The sequence below is a fragment of the Neurospora tetrasperma genome, assembly GCF_000213175.1.
Source record: "Neurospora tetrasperma FGSC 2508 unplaced genomic scaffold NEUTE1scaffold_4, whole genome shotgun sequence".
Lineage (NCBI taxonomy): Eukaryota > Fungi > Ascomycota > Sordariomycetes > Sordariales > Sordariaceae > Neurospora > Neurospora tetrasperma.
Window position 1 is genome coordinate 1,209,950 of NW_009799102.1, and position 26,233 is coordinate 1,236,182.

The 26,233-nt window shown below is 52.8% G+C and overlaps 8 protein-coding genes across 8 annotated transcripts; 5 read left to right on the forward strand and 3 right to left on the reverse strand.

Moving 5' to 3' along the window:
* Positions 1-934: 934 nt before the first annotated feature.
* NEUTE1DRAFT_83561 (uncharacterized protein) lies at positions 935-3,790 on the forward strand (the record flags this gene model as incomplete). Its single annotated transcript, XM_009853682.1, has 2 exons — positions 935-1,807; positions 1,942-3,790. The coding sequence occupies 2 exons, from the start codon at positions 935-937 to the stop codon at positions 3,433-3,435; spliced, it is 2,367 nt and encodes a 788-aa protein (XP_009851984.1).
* A 414-nt stretch (positions 3,791-4,204) lies between these two features.
* On the reverse strand, positions 4,205-5,689 carry NEUTE1DRAFT_110901 (uncharacterized protein; the record flags this gene model as incomplete). The annotated part of the gene is made up of 1 exon (XM_009853683.1): positions 4,205-5,689. The coding sequence occupies one exon, from the start codon at positions 5,687-5,689 to the stop codon at positions 4,205-4,207; it is 1,485 nt and encodes a 494-aa protein (XP_009851985.1).
* Positions 5,690-8,414: 2,725 nt separating this feature from the next.
* NEUTE1DRAFT_101659 (uncharacterized protein) lies at positions 8,415-10,237 on the forward strand (the record flags this gene model as incomplete). Its single annotated transcript, XM_009853684.1, has 6 exons — positions 8,415-8,433; positions 8,603-8,665; positions 8,735-9,376; positions 9,449-9,514; positions 9,597-9,962; positions 10,047-10,237. 6 exons carry the CDS (start codon positions 8,415-8,417, stop codon positions 10,235-10,237), a joined length of 1,347 nt encoding a protein of 448 aa, XP_009851986.1.
* Positions 10,238-11,089: 852 nt separating this feature from the next.
* On the forward strand, positions 11,090-12,120 carry NEUTE1DRAFT_130360 (uncharacterized protein; the record flags this gene model as incomplete). Its single annotated transcript, XM_009853685.1, has 1 exon — positions 11,090-12,120. The coding sequence occupies one exon, from the start codon at positions 11,125-11,127 to the stop codon at positions 12,097-12,099; it is 975 nt and encodes a 324-aa protein (XP_009851987.1).
* Positions 12,121-12,255: 135 nt separating this feature from the next.
* Positions 12,256-16,031, reverse strand: NEUTE1DRAFT_122933 (uncharacterized protein; the record flags this gene model as incomplete). The annotated part of the gene is made up of 6 exons (XM_009853686.1): positions 12,256-12,822; positions 12,889-14,087; positions 14,140-14,311; positions 14,383-15,754; positions 15,838-15,919; positions 15,998-16,031. 6 exons carry the CDS (start codon positions 16,029-16,031, stop codon positions 12,592-12,594), a joined length of 3,090 nt encoding a protein of 1,029 aa, XP_009851988.1.
* A 1,345-nt stretch (positions 16,032-17,376) lies between these two features.
* On the forward strand, positions 17,377-19,971 carry NEUTE1DRAFT_83569 (uncharacterized protein; the record flags this gene model as incomplete). The annotated part of the gene is made up of 1 exon (XM_009853687.1): positions 17,377-19,971. One exon carries the CDS (start codon positions 17,426-17,428, stop codon positions 19,832-19,834), a length of 2,409 nt encoding a protein of 802 aa, XP_009851989.1.
* A 460-nt stretch (positions 19,972-20,431) lies between these two features.
* Positions 20,432-22,404, reverse strand: NEUTE1DRAFT_122935 (uncharacterized protein; the record flags this gene model as incomplete). Its single annotated transcript, XM_009853688.1, has 3 exons — positions 20,432-20,917; positions 21,003-21,845; positions 22,380-22,404. The coding sequence occupies 3 exons, from the start codon at positions 22,402-22,404 to the stop codon at positions 20,535-20,537; spliced, it is 1,251 nt and encodes a 416-aa protein (XP_009851990.1).
* Positions 22,405-23,461: 1,057 nt separating this feature from the next.
* On the forward strand, positions 23,462-26,129 carry NEUTE1DRAFT_101665 (uncharacterized protein; the record flags this gene model as incomplete). The annotated part of the gene is made up of 3 exons (XM_009853689.1): positions 23,462-24,170; positions 24,227-24,707; positions 24,758-26,129. 3 exons carry the CDS (start codon positions 23,462-23,464, stop codon positions 26,127-26,129), a joined length of 2,562 nt encoding a protein of 853 aa, XP_009851991.1.
* Between the last annotated feature and the right edge of the window lie 104 nt (positions 26,130-26,233).

Below are 26,233 nucleotides of genomic sequence, written 5' to 3' on the forward strand. Positions count from 1 at the left end.
ATGGACATTCCATTCGCTCACCAGATGGATTGCTTGCAGCTTCCAGCCTTAAAAGCCGACCAAGTGACTGGGGGTGGTCTTGAGAGAGAAAGCACTCCTTGACACCATCATAAGGAATCTGTGAGTTTTACCCCGCGCTTATTCGGCACCACACTATTGTTTATCGTCAGCCCACTGGGGCTTTTCCGTCCCGTTTAGGAAGCTCGTTTTACACGCAGCAACGATAGGCCAATGGTGTTCAACCAAACAGCTTGGAATTTACCAAACAGATCGAGGACATTTGAGATTCGGTGGGAAGCCGAAAAGAATCGCCTTCAGAACTCGTCAGCTCTCGTTGGAGTCATAAACTTGGTGCAGAGTTCTTGATATCTCCCCCTTATCACCAATGGAACCTCTTTCCTTTGTCAATCCATGTCAAAGCTGGCATATTGTTTCTTTAAATCCGAGCCGTTCCAATAGAGTTGATTGGAGTTGCATGCAGCTTACGACTGAGGATGAAAAGGCTATATCTCTTTGGCGCAGCGATACAACCTCGTCTTCACCTCGACGTCCTTCTGCCCTTTCTTGGATTCGTAATCTTCACTGTTTAGACGAACTCTTTCCTGTACAACTCACAACTAAACACTGCCGAACGCGCGTTCTTCTTTGTTTCCTCACGGATTCAGTGTTTTCTATATGGCTTGACCGATTACATGGCGTCGTAATTCCAACTTAACGCCGCCCGTGGTCCGTGATATTGACGGAGCGTCTACCGAGAACAGCCTTTACCCATCTTTGTGTTGTTGTTGTTGTTGTTGTTGTTGTTGTTGTTGTTGTTGTTGTTGTTGTTGTTCGCTCTACGTGAAGCGGCAAAGCAAAGTCAGCGTCGGGATTGTTTGAAGGTTAGAACCGACAGGGAGTCGGGTTTCGAGGACGCGAAGAGTTTTCAGCCATCATGTCACACCCTTATTCGGACAATCTTTATTCGTACCCGGGCCTGGGCAACGACGATGACATCGAGGAAGCTCCTGATCATCAACACGACCAAAGACAAATCCAAAATGCATTTCTACCTGTCGATAACTTCATCGATAACACGTCAGGATCTTCGTTCAACTCTCCATTTTCTCCTCCTCCATTGGACGAGGACCCGTCTCTCGACCCGTCAATGACTGGTGATAGCAAGGCGAGAGAGGCGGCTCGCTTTTCGGGACGCGGCGAAGACGTTCACAACGCAGATGAAGGAGACACAGCGCATCGGTCGTCTCGGATAGATGGCGGCTATCCATCTCTTCCCGCTTCCAGTTCGACATATGCCACGCCATCGACCCATCCGCCACAACACCAGGCCGCGTACTACCCCCACTTCCCATCACAAGTCGGCTCATCATCATCCCCATATTTACCCTCAACGTCCGGTTCACCTTACGCGGCCTACCATCATCAACACCATCAATCAATATCCAGTCAAGGCTCATCACCATTCCCCCTTGAGGCCCCTCCCGCCTATACTCCTTCACCAACATCGGCGTCGCCTACAAGCCCCTTGAATTCTCACATAGCATCCTCAACAACCTATCAAACCTTTCCTCAGGCAACAACCCCATCCTCCTCGACCGACAGCATGGGTCGTCCGGATGAGTCTACTGGTTTGCTGAACCGTGGCCCAGAAAGCATGGGCAACCCCGGTGGTGGGCCAGATAATGTGAAACCTACATGGACTGAGCGAGTTAGGAATCGTCTGCCCTCCCGAGAGACCGTCAGGAAGACTCTCCTGGTGTTGATTGTTGCGGTTCTCCTTTTGGGCATTGTTACCCCTTCGTCCAATGTAAGTTGACCTGCGTCATGTTTTTCGATGTTAAAGAAATGCGGGGGATGCTGTACCACATTGGATGACGTTCACACGTGCATATATCTCGCATATTTGTATTACTCTGGTTCGTTACTGACCTATTTCCCCAGTCCGACCACAACAACAACCCCTCATCTCCTTTTCACCCCGGCCATGGCGGCGGCGGACAAGGACGCTCTTCACCATCCAGACCGCCCGTCATGCAATACCCCGATATCGACAACGAGTCCGGCTGGCTCTCGCGCTACCGCTGCCGCGGCCGCACCATCGCTCGTCCAACCGAGACCTACGACGTCTCCTTCTCCTCCAGCAAGCACCTGACCATCAACCAAGAGCGTCTCGACGACGACGGTGACTCGCACCACTATGACACCTACGTCCAAATCCAAGGCGAAGTCATCGTTCGTCGCTCTTCAAAGAACCAGAACACCCCCAACCCTTCCATCGTTGTGGAAATTATCGTCAACGACGACCGCATCCCCATCGAAACGCACTGGAATCCCAACGACCAGGCCCTCACCATTAAGACCCCTGACGGAATAAACACGGGTGAGCGCAACCTCAGGTTATGTGCCACCGTGAAGGCCACCGTCTGGGTGCCCGAGGACGCGGAGCTCAATTACCTCCAGATCGCCACCATCCATTTGGGGGTACAGCTGCTCGATAACTTGTCCCTGACCATCGAGACCCTTGCCAAGTTCGACGCTGTGGCTGGGAACATCATCTCTGCCTCCTCTGGGGGCAAGGATGTCACTTACAGAAGCAGCAGAAACAAGGAGGTCCCGCGAGACACCTCTCCGGACTCGTACGCCTTCCACCCGCGCAAGTGCGAAGCAGGCACCACATCGGGGGAGATCTACGGCGTCTGGCCGCTCTTTGATTCTCTGGCATTGAAATCCACATCGGGGGACATCAAAGTCGGCATTGAACCCCACGACACCTGGGACCAGCAGTCCGCGCCACAGTCTACAGCGGCAGAGCTCTCCATCCATTCCAACTCGGGCGACGTTGACTTCCGCGAGCATGGCGTCAACACGGGCAAACCACCGCTCAAGAGGGATTACATTCTCGACGTGCACACCACGAGCGGTAACGTCCACGGCCTAGCAGTATTTTCCTCTTCTGCGACGGTCAAGAGCACGAGTGGGACTTTGAATTTGGGACTTCTCCCGGTCCTTCTTCAATCTTCTTCTTCCTCCGACAACCAGCACCCGGTAGAAGTCTCAACCTCGTCTGTTTCTGGCTCTACAACAATCACCATCTTTGACCCGCTCTATTTCTCCTCTTCATCCATGTCCTCATCTTCCTTTACTTCTGCTGTAGCAACTCAACAACCCCTCCGAAACCTCCACCACCAACACACTTCTACGTCGGGCGACTTCCACCTCTACCTGCCTACTTCCTGGGAGGGCGAGATTGGCATGACGTCGCTCAGCGGCAAGCTAGCCGTGGGCGGGGAGGATGTCAGGATTATCAAGAGTGGGGAGAAGTGGCCGGGGTTCAACAGGGAGTTGGTCGCTAGGAAGGGTCCGGAGAGGGAGGAGGGAAGTCGGGTTAGGGTGGGGTTGACGAGTGGGAGTGGGGAGGTTAGAGTTGGGTCATAGATGTTGGGTTGTTCGGGGTTGGGTTTGGGCTATGAGTGAGTGATTGAGGGGGTTGATGGGTTGATATTATATGATCAGGAGCTTGAATATCGATGGGTATAGGTATGGGGACGTGTAGGACTGGGTACCTGAGCATGGGCTGGATTCTTGTTACCTATAGCTATGTGTTCTTGATTTGGGAGTGAAAGCGTTGTTCCGCGATATCTTCGGTTTATATTCATGGTGTCTATGATTTCGAGATTGTTCATAAAAGTATGTTTGAATGAGGATGGATACACATGGTGAAACGAGATAATCCAGGCATATGATAAGCTAGTAGTTATTACAGGCCAACTCTAGTATGACTGTTAGCTCGAGACCTCGGGTCAACTTCCGTAGATGTCTCCATGCTGCGAGGGTGCTTTTTTCTTTCTTGTTTTGTCTTCTTTTTTCTCCTAACAAAATACACCATATTGGATCTCGATGGTGCCTTTCGAACCCGTACCTAGCCATGCATTTACCCCTTGAAAGCTTTGGGACATTCGGAAGCAATCACGTCCGGTGTACAAGGAGTAGATACCAAGTTAACAAACAAACCAACATTTGATCTGCAGCTAATACAAGATATTCTACGCTGCGTATACATATACTGAGGTACAAATGCCCCTTCGAAGCAGAACAGACCAAACCTCGCTTATTCGTAACATCAGCTACCCCTCGTCTGGCTCAATCCGGGTCTCTGAGTATTCTCTGAGGCCGCAATCACTAAGAACTCAACCACTGATAGAATTTAACGCTCCCCATTTTTGTTCCCATTACCCGGTCCAAGCTTGTGAGGATGTCGGTGGACACAGAGTATTAGACGAACCCTCGACGCGCTCTCATTTTCCAAGTCGCGGGTGCGGTACTCGATGTATCCAGCATAGAGTTTCCCTGTCCGATATAACCTCAGACCGTCAAAGACAATGCAGGTCGGCAAGAAAGGTGGGTGATTAGTAACAAATATTCCCCCTTTTCCCATCGGCGTATCCCCATTCCTTGGCCCAGCTTCACCAGGAGCCAACTGAACCCACAGCTCGGGCAACTCCAAGAGGTCCCTTGCATTGAACGCCGGCACAACAAAATTGCCCGGTTTCCTGATAAGGTCCTGACCATGACGACCGTCATCATTTCGACGTAGAAAAGCCGACCTGATACCGTGGCTCAACTGCATTTCCCACGCCACCTGGCTTGAAATATCCAAATTATCCAACTCATACGCCCATTGCACCTGTTTTTCAAGCAGGCATCTGATCTCTTCTTCTTCCAAGTTCCGGTCAACAATGGCACCGACATCTTCAACCCCACAAGTCTGCTTTTTCCATTTAAGGAACTCCTGCCTCTCCCATCTCAGGCACGCCTTATCCCACTCCACAACCTCTCTACTTATCTCGTCCAGCTTGTCCTCTGAACCCTCATCATTCGATGTAGCCGTTGTCCTGGGCACCCACGCCACCCACATGCGGAACCAAATCCTCAGCCCTTGCGTCTTTACCGATGTCGACATGTTCTGCATAGCAGACTCCAGCTTTTCCTGTTCTTCACCCAGTTGGGTAAGCGGTTCAATTTGCTCCATCAAAAAATCATAATCAGCTTTCGAACAGTTGCGAGTCTTTTTGTGTTTTTTCCACGTCGTCTCGAGCCAGCGTTCCTGTGGGGTGATGTTTTCGAGAAGTTGTATATTCTCAGATAGCCCCTCTATCCGTCTTTGCGACTGTCCCGGCATCTGTGTCTGTGTCAGGGTCGGTCTTCTTGTGGGAGCCCCCGGCGGTGTCGATGTCCGAGGCGGTAGCGGCGGAGGCGATGGAGATGGCGATGGCGATGGACTCCGGCTGGACAGACCGGTCCAGAGACTTCTGTTGCGTCTGGAAAAGTATGACATGCGCTCGCCTGAAGGAAAGCCATGTTCTCGGATGGTTATAGGCGCTGAGCGGGGGCGGAAGCGGGAGCGGGCGTGGGGATGGCGGCCAGGGCCAGGCTCTGATCTTCTTCTGCCAACGTGATTTCGAACCATTCCATGCTGCATTTCGGCATCGTCAAAAATTCCCATCTCACGACCATCAAGGAGACCACTAGGCTGAGGATGCTGGTGCCCTGCCGGGTTCGATGCTGATGAGGGCATTATACCCAACACACTTGCTCGATGCCGTACTTGAGCTTGGATTGGTGACGGCGGTTGATAGGAAGGGTCATCAGTTGGTGGATTCGGGAAGATTTGAGAGTCAACTGGCGGCATCTTTCTCGAATTTATGCAGTTTTTTTCGGAGGTATATGATGATGTGTGAAGATGGTGAAGGTGTTAACCGAGTGTGTGTGGAAGTCAAATAGCAATGTCCAGTCCAAGAACAGCTTCCGGCCAGATCTGGGAATTGGGAGAAATGAATGAATGTACTTGATCAATGATGGTGAGGTCCACAAGAGTTCCCAAGCAAGCCGGTAATGCACTGATGCTGAAAAAAATGTATGGATGATGAAAAGGTTCGCCGCTGACGCTCGCATGAAAAACAAGTCGGCTTTATGTGTCTTGGTTCAGACTGTGCAGAATCTGACTTTCCTCTTCCGTAGACCGTGATCCCAAAAAAGCAGAAGGGACGAGTGGGAGACTGTTTCTCGAGGAGAAGGATGGAAAGGCAGTACTGGGAAAGTGCGACGGGCGAGTACTCCGCGATTGTTGAAGGCATCGCCCACAAGAACAGACTACTTACGGGACCCAGAATGTCTGCAGGGTGACCTGAACTTGAATGAAGCAATTCCGAAAGCCACGCTTTCCCTTCTTCGTCAAAACGGCACATACTCGTGAGAAATTTCAAAATCCGCAGGCACACAACGGATCTTCCCTACTCTGTCTGTTGGAGCGTCACTCACCTCACGCTACTTATCAAAATGATGCATAAATGTCTCCGATACCAACGAAGCTGCCACTCGAGGTTCTCAACTCGGTATTCGCCCCAGATGGCACGCTGGAAAGTGTTTTCTGTCTCCTCACTATGTAATGCCGTTGAGATGATTGTTGGCGTGAGATTCCTTGACTATTTCTTTCAGGAGACTAGAGTGATAGGAGCTGTTTGAAACTGATCTAACCGCACTCCCTTCTCAGGGTTTATCATAGCTCAGAAACCCAGAGTCAGTAGCTCGTGTACGTCTGAAAATATTATTTGCAATGGCAAGTTCACTTTTACAACATTACTAGCCACCACTGACAGGACCATTCTTTTAGGAGCATAATACATAAGCCCATGGCTCGAGTCAGATGTCCTGGTGCTCAAAGTGTCTGTCCGAATCACAGCAGCCGGTGAGACTCCCCTGAGCACCCATGTAAACGCCGATGTTTGCGAGAATGACCCGAGTGCCGCTCATGCTGGCTCTCTAACGACTCTGTTTCGTTGTTGCGCATGCCGCCCTTCAGTAGTAACTTCCGCTGTAGTTTGTAGCTCAGTTTCAATGGTAGGAGCGCTGGGCAGATGAATACAGATCACCCCAGCTTGCATCGAAAATTGGCAGCAATTGCACCAAGAGCATCCAGGCCCTGCGTGGTATGGTCTTGCTCAGGGCAGACACTGGATCGTATCTGATAACTGAAACTTTGCCCGAGAATCTCCTGACCACCTCGGAAAATATATTGATATGGGATGGTTCATGCTTGAACTGGATATTACAATTGGAGCAAGAAGCTGAGAGGCATCATCCAATGTTTCGAAGTGGCCCGTCAGCAGCTCCTGTGAGAATATGGAAGATACAGCAATCAAGACATCCACGCCAAGGATCCCATCTTTGAATCAAGGTTCGAGGCCAATTCCTTCCACGTCTTGTCCCCAGGTTCGAGCGGTTAGCGTGGATATTGGGTCCGTCCGTTAGGGCAGAAACCCCGAGTGTCAATGGCGTTGAAGAAAAGTTGGTGAAGTGGCAGTTGATGGCGGACGGACCAAACTAACTGAGTGAGAACCTGGATCTAATCCCTTCACCGACAAGTACTTCGCACGTAGAGAGGAAGGTACCTCTTACCTTATACTAGTACCTCCCGTCGACAGGAGAATAGTTTTCAGGTTGCAACTGCCCCCAGCAAGTAAAACGTCAAATAGAATACACCTTCGGGTGAATCTTCCTAAGCGTCAACATGTCTTCAATATACCTCTTCCAGGTAGTCAGACGCATTTCCTGCATTCAGAAACACCACATAGACCCATGTTTCTATGTTTCCAACCACACAAAAGGCATATAGGAGTTTTGTTACGGCCTTTCCTTACGAGCGTAACCGGTATTGAACTGTCCATCTTCGGTTTATCCCTCGACGACTCGCCGCCTTACGACAGACAACACGAAGCCGACGCAGAATGAGATGAACCTGCGAGTGTCATCAGACTGCGTTAGTAAACAAACAAAAGAATTTGCGTTTCTTCCTTCTCATCCGAAGTCTTAAGCCAGAGATAAGCCTAGACCAAAGGTTACGTATAGACACTACACGACGCGTCCAAGGTTTGTCAAATCGAGCTCTTGCCTTCCTGCCTTTTTCCATCTCATCTTGTGAGGACAGTGAGCCTGGAGTGATTCAAAAACCTGAGCAAACGCGCCGCGTTGGGAGTAATTAGACGCCTTCGCTTCCTCAGTAACTTCCCCCTCAGTATTTGTTTCCTCCTCGAGCCACACACTCGTTCATACCTAGGACTCCTGCACGAAGACTTCTTCCTCCGACAAATTTTGAGTCGCAGACCTCTTGATAATAACAACCACTTCAACTCAGTGCAACACTCTCAAGTAAGTATTGTCTTTCTTCCGGCGACAAGAAATAAAATCGCACACGGCCAGTTCTCAGTCGAGAGCCAGCCCTTCACCTCCTTCGCTTTCCAGTGAAGCCCAGCTCTTAGGTTTTCACCTGGACCAAACTCCTTCATAACTCGCAACCCTTCCTGCCCCGTCTGTCATTTTTTCCCCCTCCCGTAACGTAAAATCGAGTGCCACCCAGAATGGCACCACCCAATCAAGGTAAGCAACAGCCCGTTGCAGCAGGGGCGAATATCAGAAGCAATAGAAGCCGGCTCGAGATTCTCTTTCTTGATTATTGACAGATCGATCGAGCCTGATGCTCAGCGTCATCACACGCTGCTCTTCACAATTCCGACTTCATCCTCCTGGAAGCTAACATGACATGCAGAGATGAGCGCCCCGTCGCGCGCCGCGGTCTTGCAGGAGATCGAAGACGTGGATGGAATTCTCGGTAAGTTCAAAGTTTCATCAACATCAGAGGATCATCCAGGCCCAGTGATAAAGCTGACACTAGCTTCAGGTGGAGGACCTTTCCCTACTTTTCGAGGCAGGGCGACAAGCGACCCCCGCCCGGACGCCCAACAAGGCCAAGCTCGAGGCCCTGAGCGGCAGTTGGCTGCCGCGGCCCTGGCAATTCGCCAGAGAAGCCGGACGCCCAGTCGTCCGCAAAGGCCTCGTGGCCTTGACGCGCTTGTTGAGGAGCCATTCCCGCCTATGCCGAGCCTGCCCTTCCGCCCTCCCAACCCCCCTTTCGCCCAACCGAGCTTCGGCAGTGGCCGCCCCAGCCGGTCACGCACGGGGCCTGCTGACTTCCCCCAAAAGGCTCCCCCGAGAGGGTTTGTCCTGCCTCCTGCTAGGCAACCTCCCAGGGATGTTCGGTCGCCCTCTGGCAGCCAACATATGGGCCAGCCAGTTTCTTCCCATCCGGGACCCTCATTGCCGCCCCCTCCTCCCATTCCTCCCAAGTCCGCTCAACGGCAAGTTCAGGACAACAGGCGCCCGTCGGCATCGGGTTCGAGGCCCACAACATCGTTGAACCAGGCTGTTTTGTCTCGTTCTTCGCCCCCCGCACCCCCTCCCCAGCCCCAAGTTTCCCGGTCATTCGAGGGACACCAGGCCAGCTCTTCGAGTCGTCCCCCTGTGCAGACACCTCCTTTCGAAGGTAAGACAGGTCACCATTTCTTTACCGTTTGATTTGTCGTTGACAGACACTGACTGACTCATCGGACTACAGACGACGTTTTCAAGGGTCATCTGAACCCGAACAACCCATATGGGTACAAGCAGCCTCCGAGCTTTCGTGAGTTTCGTCCCTTAAATGATTTGGGAAATGGATGGAGCTGACTGGTATTTGGAACAAGACCACAACTGGGACACACCAGCCAGAGATCAATGTATGGGCATCAAGCCCCATGGAAGACCGAGTCACCCTTTCCAGGGTCCCCCGACTGGATCTCGCCCGAGACCGCCACAGCATAAGCAGCAGCAGCAGCAGCAAAGCAAAGTTGCTTTGCCGTCCCAATCTTCTTCCTCCGGCGCCTCGGCTAGGGCTCGCCAAGCTGGCCACTCTACCGAGCCCAGCTATTTCGATCTCTCTTCTCTCCCGCCCCCGAGACTGCAAGCGCAGCCCGGTAACGGCCATAGTGCCCAGACTGTGACATCCCCGGTGCCCAACCCCGTCGTCACCACCACCACCGAGTTCGGATACCATCCGATGATGAGCCCATATGAGGCCGAAGCTGCCAGCGGTAAGATGAAAGGGAAATGGAATATTCATATCAAGTGATATGAGTACAGCAAAATGGAAGATAACTAACGAGGCGAAAAAACAGGCATGGTCAGGGCTCGGGTTGAGAGCCCCAAGAAGAATTCTTATACGCCGGGCGGAGACCACTGGACCTCTGCCCGCGATATGCTGTCACCCGTCGAGGCCGCGGTGGCCTGCGCCGACACCAGGCGCAGAACCATTTTCATGGACATGGGGGTGCAGTACGCCGACGACCACGAGGACGATGACGAGTAAGGTGGGACCAAAGGGTGTAGAGAGTTGTTGGGTTCGGAGGTGATGAGGCTTTATGCTAAGAGCTGAGATTTCAGCTCTTGATGCCAAGATCATACGGTCATGTCTTTCCTTTTGCTTTAGAGAAGAGATCGTGAGTAGTGATTCGTGTTTTATTGCTCTGGGTGTTGGGGGATGGCAGGTTCCGGCCAGTAATTAATTCACCCCATGCCAACCGGTAATATCTATATTCGGGGTGTACGACCATATTTTGGAGTAATTGTACGAGTTTTGTCAAAGAAAGAACACATTGCTGTGATTTCACAATGCATTTGACGTTGTGGTTGATGCCGTGACGTTGCTCGGGGAGACACGTGATAATGTATTATCGGTGTTGTTGATGATTGATAAGGCATTGTGACCGGCCCCACCGTTCCGCCTTTGCCTGCCGGAAGTCCATCATCGATAGTGCGTCACGAAATGCGACCCTGTTCCTGCCGTCCGATGCCGCCGTCGCAAAGTAAATCTCGGGAAAATAGCTCCGACCGTCTTGCCCAAGACAATCACCGTTGACCTGCCTAGACTTTCTCGAGAGGCCAATTACTTCTCTGAAGAAGTCTCAACAAATTCAATTGGTTTCTCGCGGTGAATCCAGGTCGACGGTTTGTCTGGTGGACGAAATTGTGTCCTTATCAGCACCTCCCAAAACCGAACCGAACCGAAACCGATAACATCGCGACTTTCCCAATCGAGTCACATCCAATACAGCAAAACACCACACTTCGCGACTTTAACCTCCCTCCAATCAATCCTTCAACTCTCATCGACTACTCGACACCTCCTCAATCCCAAACAATCTCAAGTAACATCGCGACAAACCGCAAAAAAAGAAAAAGAAAAAGAAAAAGAAAATGGCCTCCCAATCCTCCCCACCACCTTTCCAAACCGCCCTCCTAGCCGGCGCCCTCGCCGGCACCACCGTCGACCTCTCTCTCTTCCCGCTCGACACGCTCAAGACCCGTCTCCAATCGGCCCAAGGCTTTTTCGCCAGCGGCGGTTTCCGGGGAATCTACCGCGGCGTCGGCTCCTGCGTTATTGGTTCCGCTCCGGGAGCTGCCTTTTTCTTCGTTACTTATGAGACCACCAAGGGGTTTCTTTCTACGACAGGTTCGACAACAACAACACATACGGGGGACACAAAAGGACAGGGGAAGGGTCTGAGCCCGGGGGTGCAACACGGAATCGCGGCAAGTCTGGGCGAGATCGCCGCTTGTGCGGTCCGCGTGCCGACCGAGGTGATCAAGCAGCGGGCGCAAGCAGGTCAACATGGCGGGTCGAGCTTGAGCAGCTTGCTGCACATCCTCCACCAGCGCTCGACCATCGGCCTGACAGGGGTGTGGAGGGAGCTGTACAGGGGGTGGGGCATCACGGTGATGAGGGAGGTGCCGTTTACGGTGCTGCAGTTCCCGCTGTGGGAGTCGCTCAAGAAATGGGGACGCGAGCGCCGCCAACGAACTGGCCGGGGCCTGTTTGGGGACTCGGCCACGGGTAAAGATGATAAAGACGTTAGTGCTCCCGAGAGCGCATTGTACGGAAGCTTGGCGGGCGGGTTTGCGGCGGCCTTGACGACGCCTTTGGATGTGCTCAAGACCAGGATCATGTTGAGCGAGAGGAGGGAGGGGGTGGTCAGCCTAATAAAAACAATTTGGAGGGATGGGAAGACAAAGACGGGAAGTGGCATCAGGCCGTTCTTCAGTGGCATTGGGCCAAGAGTGATGTGGATCAGTATCGGAGGAGCGATTTTCCTGGGGAGTTATCAGAGTGTTGTTAATGCTTTTGAGGGGACGACGAGAAAGAAGAGCAGTGGTGGGGAGTTGTCGCTCTAAGGAAGGGTCTGGTAATTCGGGTTTGAAGCGTTGCTGAGGAAAAGCGAAAACGGTTGTTGCTGCACGGTCTAGGAGAAAAGAAAAAGGGATCAGCTCGATGTCATTAATCTTGGGCATCGAATAGACAGACGGGATGAGCAAGAAGAACAGCATACATAGACATAGAGTTCAAGATACCCCAGTGGGAGTAACAGGAGTCATGTTACACCCCTATGTACAACAACCCCTACTGTACTATATAAAATACCCGCTAAGAGTCGAACAAGCGCTGTCTCCAGGTTCATAACCAACAGTAGTCAGAGAAGGCATGAATAGAGATAGAGAGGAAGAAGAAAAAAACAACACCATGTACAAACACGCCGACTCCAAGATAAACAAGACATATAAGTCATACACTGTCCAATCATGACAGGGCAGTCACGGTACGAATTAATAATACCCAATTCCTTCCAGGGACGTCCATGAACTCTCCAACCTGACAGCTTCATCATCCTAAGCTGCTGCTGCAACAGCTTGGCCGACTTGTCCCTGTCCGGCTGCTGTTCCGGCGGCTGATGGGGAGTCCTGACTTTGGCGTTGGCTGCCATCGGTAATGTTAGGAGATGGCACCGACGGGAACAGAATCTCTTTCTTCCCGTTGGCTTTGTAATGGAGGACAATATCATTACCACCCTTCCAGACGTGTGCGCGAAGGGTTGCGAGACTCATGGTGTTTGGCAAGAGCTAGGTGGTTTTGGTTCATGTCAGCACAAGCGCCACCCAGTTTCGCAGTAGGAATTCAGATCTCACCTGTTCATTGCAGTACAGCTCCAAGTACTCCTCGGGCTTCATCGCGTCTGGTTCCGGATTCTCCGGGTCAGCAGGCGGATCAATCCTCTCTGCCACGTACGCCAGTATCTTCTTCACCCTTAGCATCCTATTCGCGTTCAGGCGATTGTTCCCGTCCGCCACCGTGAGGGCCGGTAACGTATCCTGCCACGGGTACAGCACAAACGACACCTTGACAGGGTCTTTGGGTGGAATGACGTTCAGCAACAAAACCTCGCCGAGCCACTGGGGGCCCTTTTGCTCGATGATGTCCACGTCGGCGCCCACAGACTCCACGGTTCCCCGATACAGCTCGGCTGAGCCGCCTGACGTCTCCTCCTGGATGATCACCTTGGTGCCCTTGGGCAATTTAAGCACCGGCGTGTCGTTGGGTAGGCTGGGGCAGATGCGTGTTTCGACCACCGTGTCGGGATTTTCGATTAGCTGCTTCTCGTACTCGTTGTGAATCTTCTGGATAACACCGTGGAAGCTATCGGCGAATTCCTTCTCGTGGTTTGAAGAGGATTCGGACTCCTCGGCCTTCTCGTCTACTACGACTGGCTTATCGGCAACGGCATTGGAAGCTGAGCGACCGAGCTTTTTGCCGCCAAAGGACATGTTCATCCGGAACTTCTTTCCAAACGGCGTGCTGGGGCTCTTAACTTCCTTGTCCTTATCCTTCTCCTTGTCTTTCTCTTTTCCGTTCTCGGTTGACGTCTTTCCGGTCTTATCTTCTGACGCTCGAGACTCTGCAACCGGCGCCGGAGTTTGTGCTGTCTTGTTTGCGTCTGCGTCTGGTGCATTGATGGCGTCTGAAAAGTAGTCGAGTCGTTCTGCAGATGGCCTATTCGAAAGTTGCGACGAAAACCTGTCGAGGGGACTGAATGGCGTTCCAAAGTCCGCTCTTGGTCCCATGGGCGAGGCTGGAGTAGCGAGTCCGATTGCGAACCCTGGAGTCACAGGAGGGAACCGGAAGCCGTTTGCCCGCGGCGTCGTAACCTGCGAGTCAATGCCACCCGGCGGAGGAGGGATTATTATCGATAGTGCGGGATTCACCCTTCCGACGGCTGCCCGTTGTTGTGATACTTCGTTCAACTTGTGTCTGTGTGCCTCGTCGCGTCGTATCTCTTCATCTATCAGGTTTGCAAAGAGATACCGCAGGATCCACTTTCCAAGATTTACTGTGAAGGGTTAGCACGATCCAGCGTGACAATAGTCGGTGATGAAGCATACTCCTCTGGTCTTCCCGAAACTCCACGGGCTCCTCGAGCGTGAGCTCATCGGCATACGCCTCAGCGTCAAAGCAGTTGAATGGCTCTAGGACCACTGTCAAGTTGCCCGAGCTAATGTCTATTGAGCACCATGGAGCCACGGCCTCTAGGGTATTGACCTCGGGTTCTACATCCTCCAAATGCCTCTTTCCAAAACTCTTGATGGGTTTACACTAATCGAGACAAGACAGTCAGCAAAAGTCACGTTCACATTCACAATCACAAACTTCGGGAAACTACGAGGTCTCACTTTGATCAAATCCCACAACACTACATCCCCAGCCGTGTCCACTGTTAGGACCCGCCGCCTGTCATTCAGAAGACGGTGCTTAACCAGGCCAAACTGGCCCTCAATCGTTTCTTCCGGCAGATGGTGTATCGGCTCGACTACGCTTACCGCGGGGTCTGTTATCACTTCAGATCCTTTTCGTGTATGTGTTGCAACCGATTCTGCCCCATCTCGACTGGGAGCAAGCGGGAAAGAAGCCGTGTTCGAGATGCGCAAAATGGACTTGGCCGGAATCTCCCGCTTGGGGGTAGGTGACCCTGTTGGCATAGGGGGTCCAGACTGGAAAGTACTTTCCCTGCTCCTCGTCGACACAACGGAGGCCCTCTGAGGCCGGAACCCCCCTGGGAGCTGAATGTCAGCGGTTGTGTCGACGCTCTGCCAACGGTTGATCGATGACCGTGACGTCGCCGTCCACACAGAGTTTCCACAAGCGACAACCTTGCTCACGCCATCATGCTCCTGTGCGACGGCCAAGGACAGGCCATCGTCCAAATCACCCAAGGTGCCTCGCACATCGGTTTTGACCACCAAGCCCGACCGATCACTGCTGTAAAAGACACCGAGTTCAGGGTCTTCGGCAAACAGAGACCATACGCTGTCATTGTGCATAGTGAGAGTGTGCATACACCTGCCTGCAGTGACGCTCCAAACCTTGACCGTCTGGTCGGAACTAGCCGTCATGACCATGTCGCCCGAAGAGTTGACCAGAATGGCCCGGATGTTGTCGGTATGACCGACGAATTTGGTGATGCGCTTGCCCGTCTTGGGATCCCATAGGCGAACCACGCTCTCGGGACCACCGCTGGCGAGGATGGAGTGGTTGACGGCCAAGGCATAAACGCTACCCTTCTCTCGCACCTCCTCGCCACTGACATCTATCTCTAGTCGCTTGCCGGCGCCTGACAAATCCCAGAGATATATTTTACGGTCGAGGCCACCCGAGGCTACCCAGTTGGTGGACTGTGACGGTGTCGCAACGCACTTGACGTAATCGGCGTGCTGGCCAATGGTGGCTGGTTCAGTGGCGTCGCTTCCGTGGGGTCGCCATACTTTGACAAGGAGATCGGATGAGGCAGACACCACGGCGGAATGTTGTTGGGCTAAAGCGAGATCGTTGATCCAGTGTGTATGCGCTTGTGTTTGGGAACGGAATCTGGTCGTCTGCTTGGGCCTGGCATTGGCGCGCGAGGACGAGGTATCGACAACGGCGGAGTGGGAGGAAATCGGGGCAATGCAGTCGGGAGGGACGTCCCAAGCGCATACTGTGCCGTCACGGCCGCCGGAGTAGCTGTGTCGTGTCAATTGAATCAGTACATGGACGGGATTCGATCGATAATCGGTGGGGACACGAGGATGAGGGTATATGCTCACAGAATAGCATTGTCGCGATCGACGGCGAGACCGTTCACGCCGAGCCGATGGCCACCAGGTGAGGAGTTTGGGAGCTCGAGAACTGCAGTAAAGTACGAGTGTGATTAGCCATGCGCCCTGTGTTGCGCCCGAACGGAAATGAAGACGAAAAGCGACGAACCATAGCTTATTCTTTGGCGAGCCTTTTTGGCCATGGCGTAGATTAAAGGACCGGGCGAGCAATCATGCGCAATTGTTTTGTTTTTGTACGTCTGCTATGACGGATGGGAGCTGAGCAGTGGGGACCGGGGATGGTCGGGTGAGCGCTGCGGGTTCCTGGGGTTCAACGGCCACACGCGCGATGTCCAGTGTGAAGAAGTTCCGTTCTCTTGGCGTATCCTGGGAGTAGGTATCTGACTGGTTGACGAGGTCGCTCCGAGCAATAGTAGCAAATTCTATAAAGGGACGGTACCTGCGTGTCGAGGTATAAGATGACGTATATGGCTTGACGCGAGTAAGAGTGGACGAACGAGGGTGTATAAGACGTCGAGGTCGTTCAGCTGCCGCGATGGGGTGTTGAGCTGTTATGGGTGGATTGAATGGGCGGGCGGCTTAGTAGATTATGTGTGCACTGCCCCGTGATGGGTGGATAAATGCAAGGCAGATTTCACTTGTAGAAGGCGCGAAGAGGGGGAGGTGGTATTAGGGAAAAGAACAATTTAGAAAAAAAAAAAAAAGAAGAACGAAAGCAACAAGTCGAACTGAGGAAATTGTAGGGAAGGGATGGGAGCAAGAGTTGGAAATCTAATGGAAGTCGAATGTCGGATGGTACCACCTACATGTACCTAGAATAGACGGCAGTATCTACAGTGTAAGTTGGGAAATACCTGCGATTCGCCGAGTGTCGAGCCCAGGCTGATGACAACTCCCCGGCTAGAAAAGAATGGGACGGGGATACAGGCACTTTGGACAAGACGTCTTGGCATTCTGGATAGAGTCGTTGTTGTTTTTATTCCAAAGAAGCCTCAATAGTAAAGTCTTCAGCTGGGGATTTTCCCACCTAAATGCTATGCTACCTACCTGTCGTGTACCCAAATCTGGTCACATTCGACGCCGGGCACGTTGAAGTCTGAAAGTTGGTAATTGGTTGATAAACTTCCGAATGCTTTCTGTTCAATGGAAGACAAATGGAAGCTTCCAAAAGCTGGGGAATGCCCTGGGATGGACAGCAAAGAGATGTGTACTCCCTAATGAATGGTACTTTGAAGCTGACTCAAAAGGGGTTCAAGTGGCTCCTTTCTGAAGTATCTTTGCAATGATTGTACATCAACGACACTCACTACACTGTAACTTGAGCTGGGATAGGCGTCCAAGCGCTGTGGATGTCACCGTGCGGGTTATCAGCATAGATGACCGAGAGCTTGGGCCACATCACCAGTTAATTGTTAGTGCAGTTCTGTTTGGTGACGGACTGTCACGGCGTCGTCAAGCATTCTGACACTTCAACATCTCCACCCTCTCCCCGTTGTCACTTCACCACTCACATCCTTCATCCTCCTCCTCCAACCGCAAGGTGAGGTGAACGCACCACACTTGGACAGGCTATGGAATGGTCACGCCGCTACAGGTCTTCCACCGCAGCGCCCGGGCAATCAGCGCCCGCGAGTTCGAAGATGCTCTCCACTCAATATGCCGGCCCCGGTTTCCTCCGGCCTTCAGTCCCAGACATCGCCATATCGGCTGTGCCATAAGCGGAGGCGTGGATTCCATGGCATTGGCTTTCCTCTTCCACCGGCTTAAGCAAGAAAAAACTCTAAACGCCAGCGTTTCCCCCAACGAGCAGTTTCGCGTCGGCGACAACATTTTGGGCAAGGTCCGCGCCGTCATTGTCGACCATGGCTTGCGCGAGGGCAGCGACGAAGAGGCACAAAAGGTGGCACATGCCATCAAGACCAAGATTGGCGACATGGTTGACCCTACCATTGAGACCATCAACTGGGAGTCTGAACTCGGCCCCGGTGTAGACCCCAAGACTCACCCAAGCATTGAACCCTTGGCCCGCAAACTTCGCTATGCCGCCATTGCGGGCGTGTGCCTGCGTCACAACATTTGTTCCCTCTTCACAGGCCACCATGAAGATGACCAGTATGAAACCATTCTGATGCGGATGATCAGCGGCCGCGGCTACCGTGGTCTTCAGGGTATCCCGAACGCCGTAGACATTCCAGAGTGCTACGATATTCACAACGTCTACCAGAGTGGTTACTTGGATGACCAAGAGTCCACAAGCCCGTTTTGGACCAGGATGCCGACGGGCAAGCGGATGAAGAAGTACCTGAAGTACAGCCTGCGTGACCAGCTCGATCCGCAAACGCTCCAGTATGAAATTGCCTATGGCATGAGGAGTGATGGAAGCCAGTACTTCAACGAGTACCAGCGCACACACCGCAAATGGGGAGACTACCCTCCTGTCCCAGAGGTCGATGCCGAGGATGGTGGCATCATGATCTACCGCCCTCTGCTTGGCTTCGGCAAGGACAGGCTCATTGCCACGTGTGAGGAGAACGGCATACCATGGTTCGAAGATCACACCAATGCAGACCCAACTTTCACTCCCCGCAATGCCATCAGATACTTGGTCAAGCATCACCAACTCCCAAACGCCCTCCAAAAGCCTGCCATCTTGCAGCTTGCGGCACGATGCCGCGCCAGGGTTGCCGCCGAGGAAGCTGAAGCCGGTAGAGTTCTCGAGCGACTATATGTTCACGATCTCGCAACGACAGCTGGGACAGTAGAGGCCGAAATGCCTAGGTTCAGACTCCCAGGAGGCCCCAGGTTGTCTCGGAGGTCCTCTGTTTGGCGCAAGAGGCGTCTTGTCCACTATCGCACCATTGCGGCCATCGTCATACGGCGACTGCTCTCGTTGGTAACACCCAACCACAACCTCCCAACCCTTGCGGATCTCGATTACTCCGTCGCGTTACTCTTTCCAGAGCTGAGGCTTCCCGATGAAAAGGAGATCCCAACACTCCAAGGCGAACCCAAGGGCTACATGATCTCCGGCGTGCACCTGGACCCCCTTATCCAACCCAATGGTTCCGTCCGCTGGCGGCTCTCCCGAGCCCCTTACCAAGCCAAAACTCCCGCCCCAACCCTACGATTATCCCAAAGCGCCTTAGCCTCGCGTTTCCTCAAGGAACCCTCCGAGTGGGCCTGGGCAGGCTGGACAAAATGGAAGCTCTGGGACGGCCGCTACTGGATCCGGCTCCGTCACCGCGTGCCCTGTCCCGTGCGCGTCGCCCCCTTCGAAGCTGTCTACCAAAAAGACTTCCGCGAGGGTCTTCTTCTCGGCCAGAAGGTCAAGCACAAGGAACTGCTCGCCAGCATGCTGAAAGCCTACGCCCCCGGCCGCATCCGGTACACCCTGCCGGCCGTGTACGCGGAGACCGATCTCTCTGGATTCATTCAGGGGAACGAATCTTACTGGCCTCAACCGCCCGAGCATTTGCGTCGGGCCGCGGCTGGTATCGCTGAGGATGACCACAGCACTCCCACCCCGGAAACAGTAACCACCAAACAACTCCAGAAACACCTGACCAAAGAACAGATACACGAACTATTGTGGTTCTACAAAGAATGGGAGGATGAACAAGCTGCAAGCTTCAGAGATTATGACGAAGTCTGGGAAGAGAGTCGGTATCTAAGCAACCCTTCCACCACTTCTCCTCAAAGCCATAAAAATCAGAGAAAGCTCCTCGCCCTTCCCACCCTGGGCCTCTCGCTCCCGGGTATCTACGACTGGGTACAGTGTGAGGTGCGGTATCGCAAGATTGATGGAGACTTGTTGCGGCGCGGCACTTCGTGGCAGCGGTTCAAGTTTTGGCGGACGCGGGATGCGGGGTTTAGCCTAAGGAGGCGGGAGACTTTGTTGGAGAGAAGGGAGTGGTTGGGCTTGAAGAGGAGGGAGATGGTAGGAGAGGTGCCGGTTAGTGTTGCCGATGCTTTTAGGAGTGATTAAGCAGGGAAGACATGTGTGGAGGTAGGAAGATGTGTGACACTTGGCTGTATGTTATGTATTCGTCTTGTGCATATGATGGTTGTAGAATCACAATACCCTCACTGTTAGAGAACTACGTAGAGGAGATTTTCCAACGGACCAAGATACTCAGACCAAACGCCACCTTCCTGGCAGCAACGCCAGTTTTCGCCCATTATTTATCCATTTCGTCCCCATTTTCCCTCTTTCTTACTTCTCTCGTCACTCCCGTCACTATTTCCTTTGTTATGCTGTCTTGACTTCATACAACCCAAACAAAGCCAAGAGGGGTAAGACAAGCCAGCCTACACTGACGTCGCCGAAACTTCCAACGCCGGCAAGGACTCGATGAAAAGGTCTTTTAGTTGGCAAACAGGGAGCCGAGCCACTACAATCAGGCAACTTTGATCAATCAAAGAAAAGTGGAGTATCTCAGTCAGGGTCAGTTGGTGGTTCTGTCGGTGGAGGAGACGAGATGGGAGATGGTCATGCGGCCGATGCCATTGACATGCCATGCCATGCCATGCTATGCCATGCATGCAATATAATACCCTTACCACGTGCACACCCGAACGGCCGCCGGCATCAGGAAGGCTGGGGATTGCATAAGGTTCGGAAATATGAGCTTATTGCACACGAGTATTGAACAAGTACACACACAAATTGTACACACACACACACCTTACTCTTTCAACCCGAAATCCCTCTCCAAATCCGCCCACCTCCCACTCCGCATCGGATCCAGCTTCTTCAAGTTTCCCAACCAGCCCTTCAGGTCCTTCTCTTCCTGCTCATTCGGCTTTCTCCCCTGCAGCTGACAGAGATAAAGGGTATAGTCGAACAAGGCCTCATAAATCAACTTGGCGTCGTCATAATCTTCCAACAGCTCCTGGATGCTCTCGATTTCGCGGCGCAGGTACGTGACGCGCTCCTCTTGCGTGAAGGCGGGGGCGATGGTCGGGTGCTCGACGGAGTTGACTAGGTTCAGCATGAGGAATTGGTGGTAGTACCAAAGGGATTGGTCGTCGGGGCCGACATTGATTGCTTCTCCTATTTTGTTGAGTTCTAGTATACGGACGTGGTTAGTTCTTATCCGACCGGTTTTTCCCATTTGGCTAACATAGTGACGGGAGGGGGTGGGAAAACTGACCTTCTTCAAAGAAAGCCTTCCGCGCCTCATCATTTGCGTTTCTCTCGTCCAGCAACCGCGGGATGAGTTTGCTTCGCGAGTCCCAGGCCGAAAAGTTGGAGAGGTTCTGTGATATCTTCTTGGTCGTGAACTCAAACTCTGACTCGACAAGACTCTTGCCTTCCAACTCTGGACTCTCCAGCTGCTCAACCACGTGCCGCCTGTATCCCCAGGCGTGAAAGTTGCGCTGGTCTCGCAGGAGCATCTTGGAGGTCAGACCCAGTTCTTCCTCCCAAATGTTTCGCGCCACAGGGACCGGCAGTCTTTCAATCACCTGCTTGAGGATCCACAGCCGGTAGCTCCAAATCCAGTAGCATTTTGGCGATTCGAGGAGGAGTGGAATGGTAAAGTGTAGTTCCTTCTGGAGTATTTGTTGGTCGTTTTGCTGATCCTGCTGTCGCGTCTGCTGCTTCTGTTCCTCGTCCTCCTCAGCTGTTGTACCACTCTTCCCAGTTGTCTGGGACTCGGGGGCGGGCGGGATCTCGGTCGACAAAGAGGAGGAGAAGTCGGCGGAAGAGGTTGTGGTAGTGGCGGTCGGAGAAGAAGTCGGCAACACCTTCGAGGGCGAGGAGCCAGGCGAGGGTTTGGACAATAATCCAGAGATTAGGCAGCGCCTGCGGACGTTCCATACTGTGTAGTACTCGGGGTTGAGGCGCAGGAGCTTGGAGGTGAGGGCGAAGACGTCGGGGGAGTAGTCGTTCTTTGCGGCGTGATGGCGCACCTGGTCCTCAAGAGCGCGGTAGTCCTTGATGCGCTCGAGGTCCTTCTGGCGCTGCTCTTCGGTGCGCGTTCTCGAGGTGCGGGCTATGCCGTGGTTCGATCCGCCTTGCTGGGATGCGTCTCCCCATCAGTCAACAGCCTGCCAAAGTACCTAGCGTCTAGACTCGAGTCCGGTTGTGTCTTACATCGGCCATGATACTGCTATCAACTGTCAACGGATTGATTCAGGGGCTAGGTTGGATGGGAAATCGGGGCTTGCTTCAAAGGGACATACATGTTCCGTAGCCTTTGATGAGGTGACGTCGGAGAGGATGGGACGGGGCAGGCAACTGCTATCAGCGCGCTATACCTACTATGGTGTAGCGTCATATGGCAATGCCGCTGGTTACCGGGAAAGCCCTGGTCTGTGTAAAGGCTTGGCGAAACAGCTCCAGAGCGAGTGGGGCTTATTGGGCTTATCGGGCTTATCGTGGATGTCTTTACAATAACATCATGCAGGAACGAACTTCCACACCCAATCCTCCATTCCTCTTTCCATCTTTCAACTCTTTGATTCTGTGTTGTGTCTGAGTGGCCCTAGATGTGCCTGTGGTTCTTGCCAACACAACAACTACTTACGTCTACTACTACCGATTTTGGGCATCGTGCCTTCTTGATATGGGAGAATGGCCAACATCCTGCAATGGACTGCAGTCAAAATGTCCACTCCAACCTCGCCGGTCTCGGCATGGTATCGTTGGGAATCACCCGCCCTCTGCCTATTCAGAGTTGCTCTTTCCTATTGTGCAGACTTGGGATGACAGACTCCGTCTTCGTTCCAACTGACCCGATCTTGCCTGCCTGTTTGACCTGTTACTGCTGATTGTTCAGTCATCTCATGAGTTCCCTGTGCCTGACTGACTTCCTGACTGCCAGCCAGCAAACTTCACTTCTTCCACTTGAACCTTCGAGATTGTCATGACAAACGAAACTGAACTTACTACTTCATCACGACCTGCTTCATATCCGGGGGCGTTCTTGCACTCACTGCACACACAAACACTCACTTCACTAGGACATTGCGCTTCATCAATCAGTTGAAATGGCCGGCGTGGACGTCTAGGTGACGCTTTCTCAGTTTCGACATCAGTTTTCCCTCACAGAAAACTGCTGACCTCAACCTCATCGTTAACCCCCCAAAAACGCCTCCTCGACTCCATCTTCTTTTCCTCCTGCTTCTTCCTAGGAACACGCACCCGGAATTATTACTACGCTTCCACCACCATAGCAGCAGCACTACTAACAATACCAGCATCTGAATACGGTTACTAACCTCGGACGGCGAATCGAGGATCGTTCGAGCACACCGACGACAAGTATTGCTTCTCGTCCAGGTTCTCGCACACAGCTCGACGTCTTTGTCGCTCCACACGCCCTTCGTTACCAGCAGATTCTCCCGGTTCTTATCATCACCATCTATCACTTCATTCAGCCGACTTCACCAAACCATCGCATCACTCCAGCTTCGACAACCTGTGTGGTCTCGAGCTTGATGGGACCAGCTCACTAAACATTCTTTTTCCAGCTTATCTTTTTCTCACTTGAGGTCTGCTACTCGTGCTATCATCAGTACCTCGGTATATATCGGCTGTATCTTCGCTATGGGCAACGACAACAGCAATCGTGGCTCTCGAGCCTTCGTTCCCGGGCTCACAGGCACAATGACATTTCACACGCCTTTTCCCCTGCTCCAAGAAGCCCAACGTCAATATCACGTCTGTGGCTCACCTTATGAGTCCCCTCACAGCTCCTCCGACTCTGGCTACGGCTCGGCTCCCCCAACTCCAATCACACCCCACAAGAAGAGGACTCTCATCGAGGCCGACTACCTTTGGAGACTGGGCGATAGGAATCTCTCGGATCAAGAAAACTTCTCCGAGTCTGACGATAAGAACACATCAGATCAGGAATACAAGCTAGAAGCCTACAATGACAGGGAAAGACGTCCTGGTGCACCCGGCACAGAAGCAGTAGACATCGAGTGTCCTGACGACGAAAGCCCTCGGAAGCGCCATAAGCCCGCGACATTACCCAGGAGCTCAGCTCGCTCTCATTCACCTCTTCTGTCCTTCTTTACTTCCGACTCCGGCTCCAAGATCCCGCGGGGCTTTAAGACCAGCCTAAGCCGCGGTGGAAACAGTTCGACCCGCATTCCTGACCGCTTCATCCCCTCAAGAACACTCTCATCAAACACTGTCGAAAGGTTTCGCACCAGCAAGTCGCCACACGAGTTGACCACACCTGAGAAACTTCTTCGTCACAATTCAGCCACTGAGGATGCATTTTCTAGTCATCGAAGAGTTGTGGCGACCAACACCTTCGATATTGGACCGCGATCCCGCTCAAATAGAGCAGCAAGTCGGAACAGAGGTAGGACTATCCGTGACCATATGTCTTGCAGAAATGCTAACTCGATTGCTCAGTAGGCAGCGTTCTCGGCCCTGTCAATACCAACGCAAGTTACCGCCAAGATAGGCAATTCAGCCTTGGCTCAATATGGGCCGTTGGTGGTCTCGCCCCGCCCGCAGAGACAGCAGTTAACAACGGCCGTGGCCATTTGATGAGGAGTGGTACAAACGCCAGGCTCTTTCGGACCTCATTCCCGACCATCAAACCAAAAGCCGAGGAAGAACTTGAGAAACACGAAGCCCGACTGGCAACTGCCTTGGGTCTTGATCGCGCGGCCCGAGTTCTGGACGTCAACATCATTCCCCACCAAAACGAAAGCAAAGAGAAAAGGTCTAACAAACCACACACACAATGGAACGGAACAGAATGGGTCAAAGAAGGATCGTCTCCAAGTGAGTATTACAAATTAATGCAAAGACAGGACACATCAGCTAACTCGAGTTTAGAGCAGCAGAAAAAGAAACAAGAGAACAGATCATTGCCGACCGCTCCTTTCAAGTATGTGGTCCCGTCTGTTCATGTCTTTAGATCATGCTAACATGCTGTAGGGTTCTCGATGCCCCCAACTTACGAGACGATTTTTACTGCTCAATCCTATCCTATTCCGCCACTTGTCGGACTCTAGCTGTCGGCCTGGGTGATCTTCTTTACGGCTGGTCGGAGTCCCGCGGAGTTCGTCTGCTCAATGCTGGAACCCAGGACGACTGCCATTTAACCAGTGTTGCTTTTTCTTCGGCAGATGGCCACAAAGCTATTTTGGCCTACGGTCGGTCTAACAAAACTTTAGGACTGATGTCTTTGCTCGACGACGCAGATCCCGCAACCTCGCGTGCTGCCCCAATTCCGCGTTTTGAGGTTCTTCATCCTTCACCTATTGCTTGCTTGAGTTGGAAACCATCATGCACCATGCGGCCCTCAGGCTGTCCCTCAACACCCGGCGTGCTCGTTGCCACTGAGGATTTGCTTGTGGGAGATGAGGCAGGTCGCGTTTGGTACTATTCTGTTGAGTGGCCGGACAGGTGGGAAGTTGAGCGTCATAACTGGCAAGGACAGCTGACGCTGCTGGCCCGCATCGACGTACACTCTCAACAGATTTGCGGCTTATCCTGGTCACCCAACGGCGATCGCTTTGCTACAGGAGGAAATGACAACCTGTGTTGTCTGTTCGAAACGCAAAAGGTTCTAGACATGAACTACGCACGCCGTAACATGGGACGCGTACGGCACACTGAAGTATCGCAGCACTCTCATACGCAAGGAGATTCAGAGAGTTCGTCAGCAACAGAGATCGCCACAGAGATCCGTACAACTCCCAGGCCCGCCAGCGTGATTCCAGTCCTCAAGCCAGGAGACGAACGGTACAGGTGGCTGCATAGAGCTGCAGTCAAAGCAATTGCATTTTGTCCGTGGCAGGAGGGATTGGTGGCAACTGGAGGCGGATCAAACGATAAGTGCATTCATTTCTTTCATACGACTTCTGGCGCCGCCCTTGCAACTATATCTGTGGCTGCGCAAGTCACAAGTCTGATCTGGTCCACGACCCGACGGGAGATTGCCGCCACCTTTGGTTACGCTCAACCGGAACACTCGGTGCGGATTGCTGTATTCTCTTGGCCCGACTGCCGCCAAGTTGCTGCTATTCCCTGGGCTGGGGAGCACCGAGCTCTCTATGCAATTCCTTATCCCAGCGGACCTAATGATGCTCGCAAATCGGGGAACAGCGGAGGTAGGGCGCGAGGCTCCAACCGCACCGCGATGGAAGGCTGCATTATGGTTGCATCGAGCGATAAGAGCGTCAAGTTTCACGAGGTATGGACGGCGGACAAGAAAGCCACAACCGGAGGGGTGGGCATGCTTGGTGGCAGTGATATCTTGGAGAGCTTGGAAGGCATCGATAGAGAAGGTGACGTGATCCGGTGATAAGCAAACGAAACTGCCGGACGTCACGAAAATGGATGAGGTGCAAGGAGGTTGAAGTGATAAGCTACGAACACAAAGGTTAGGAATGGGGAAAAGGATTTGAA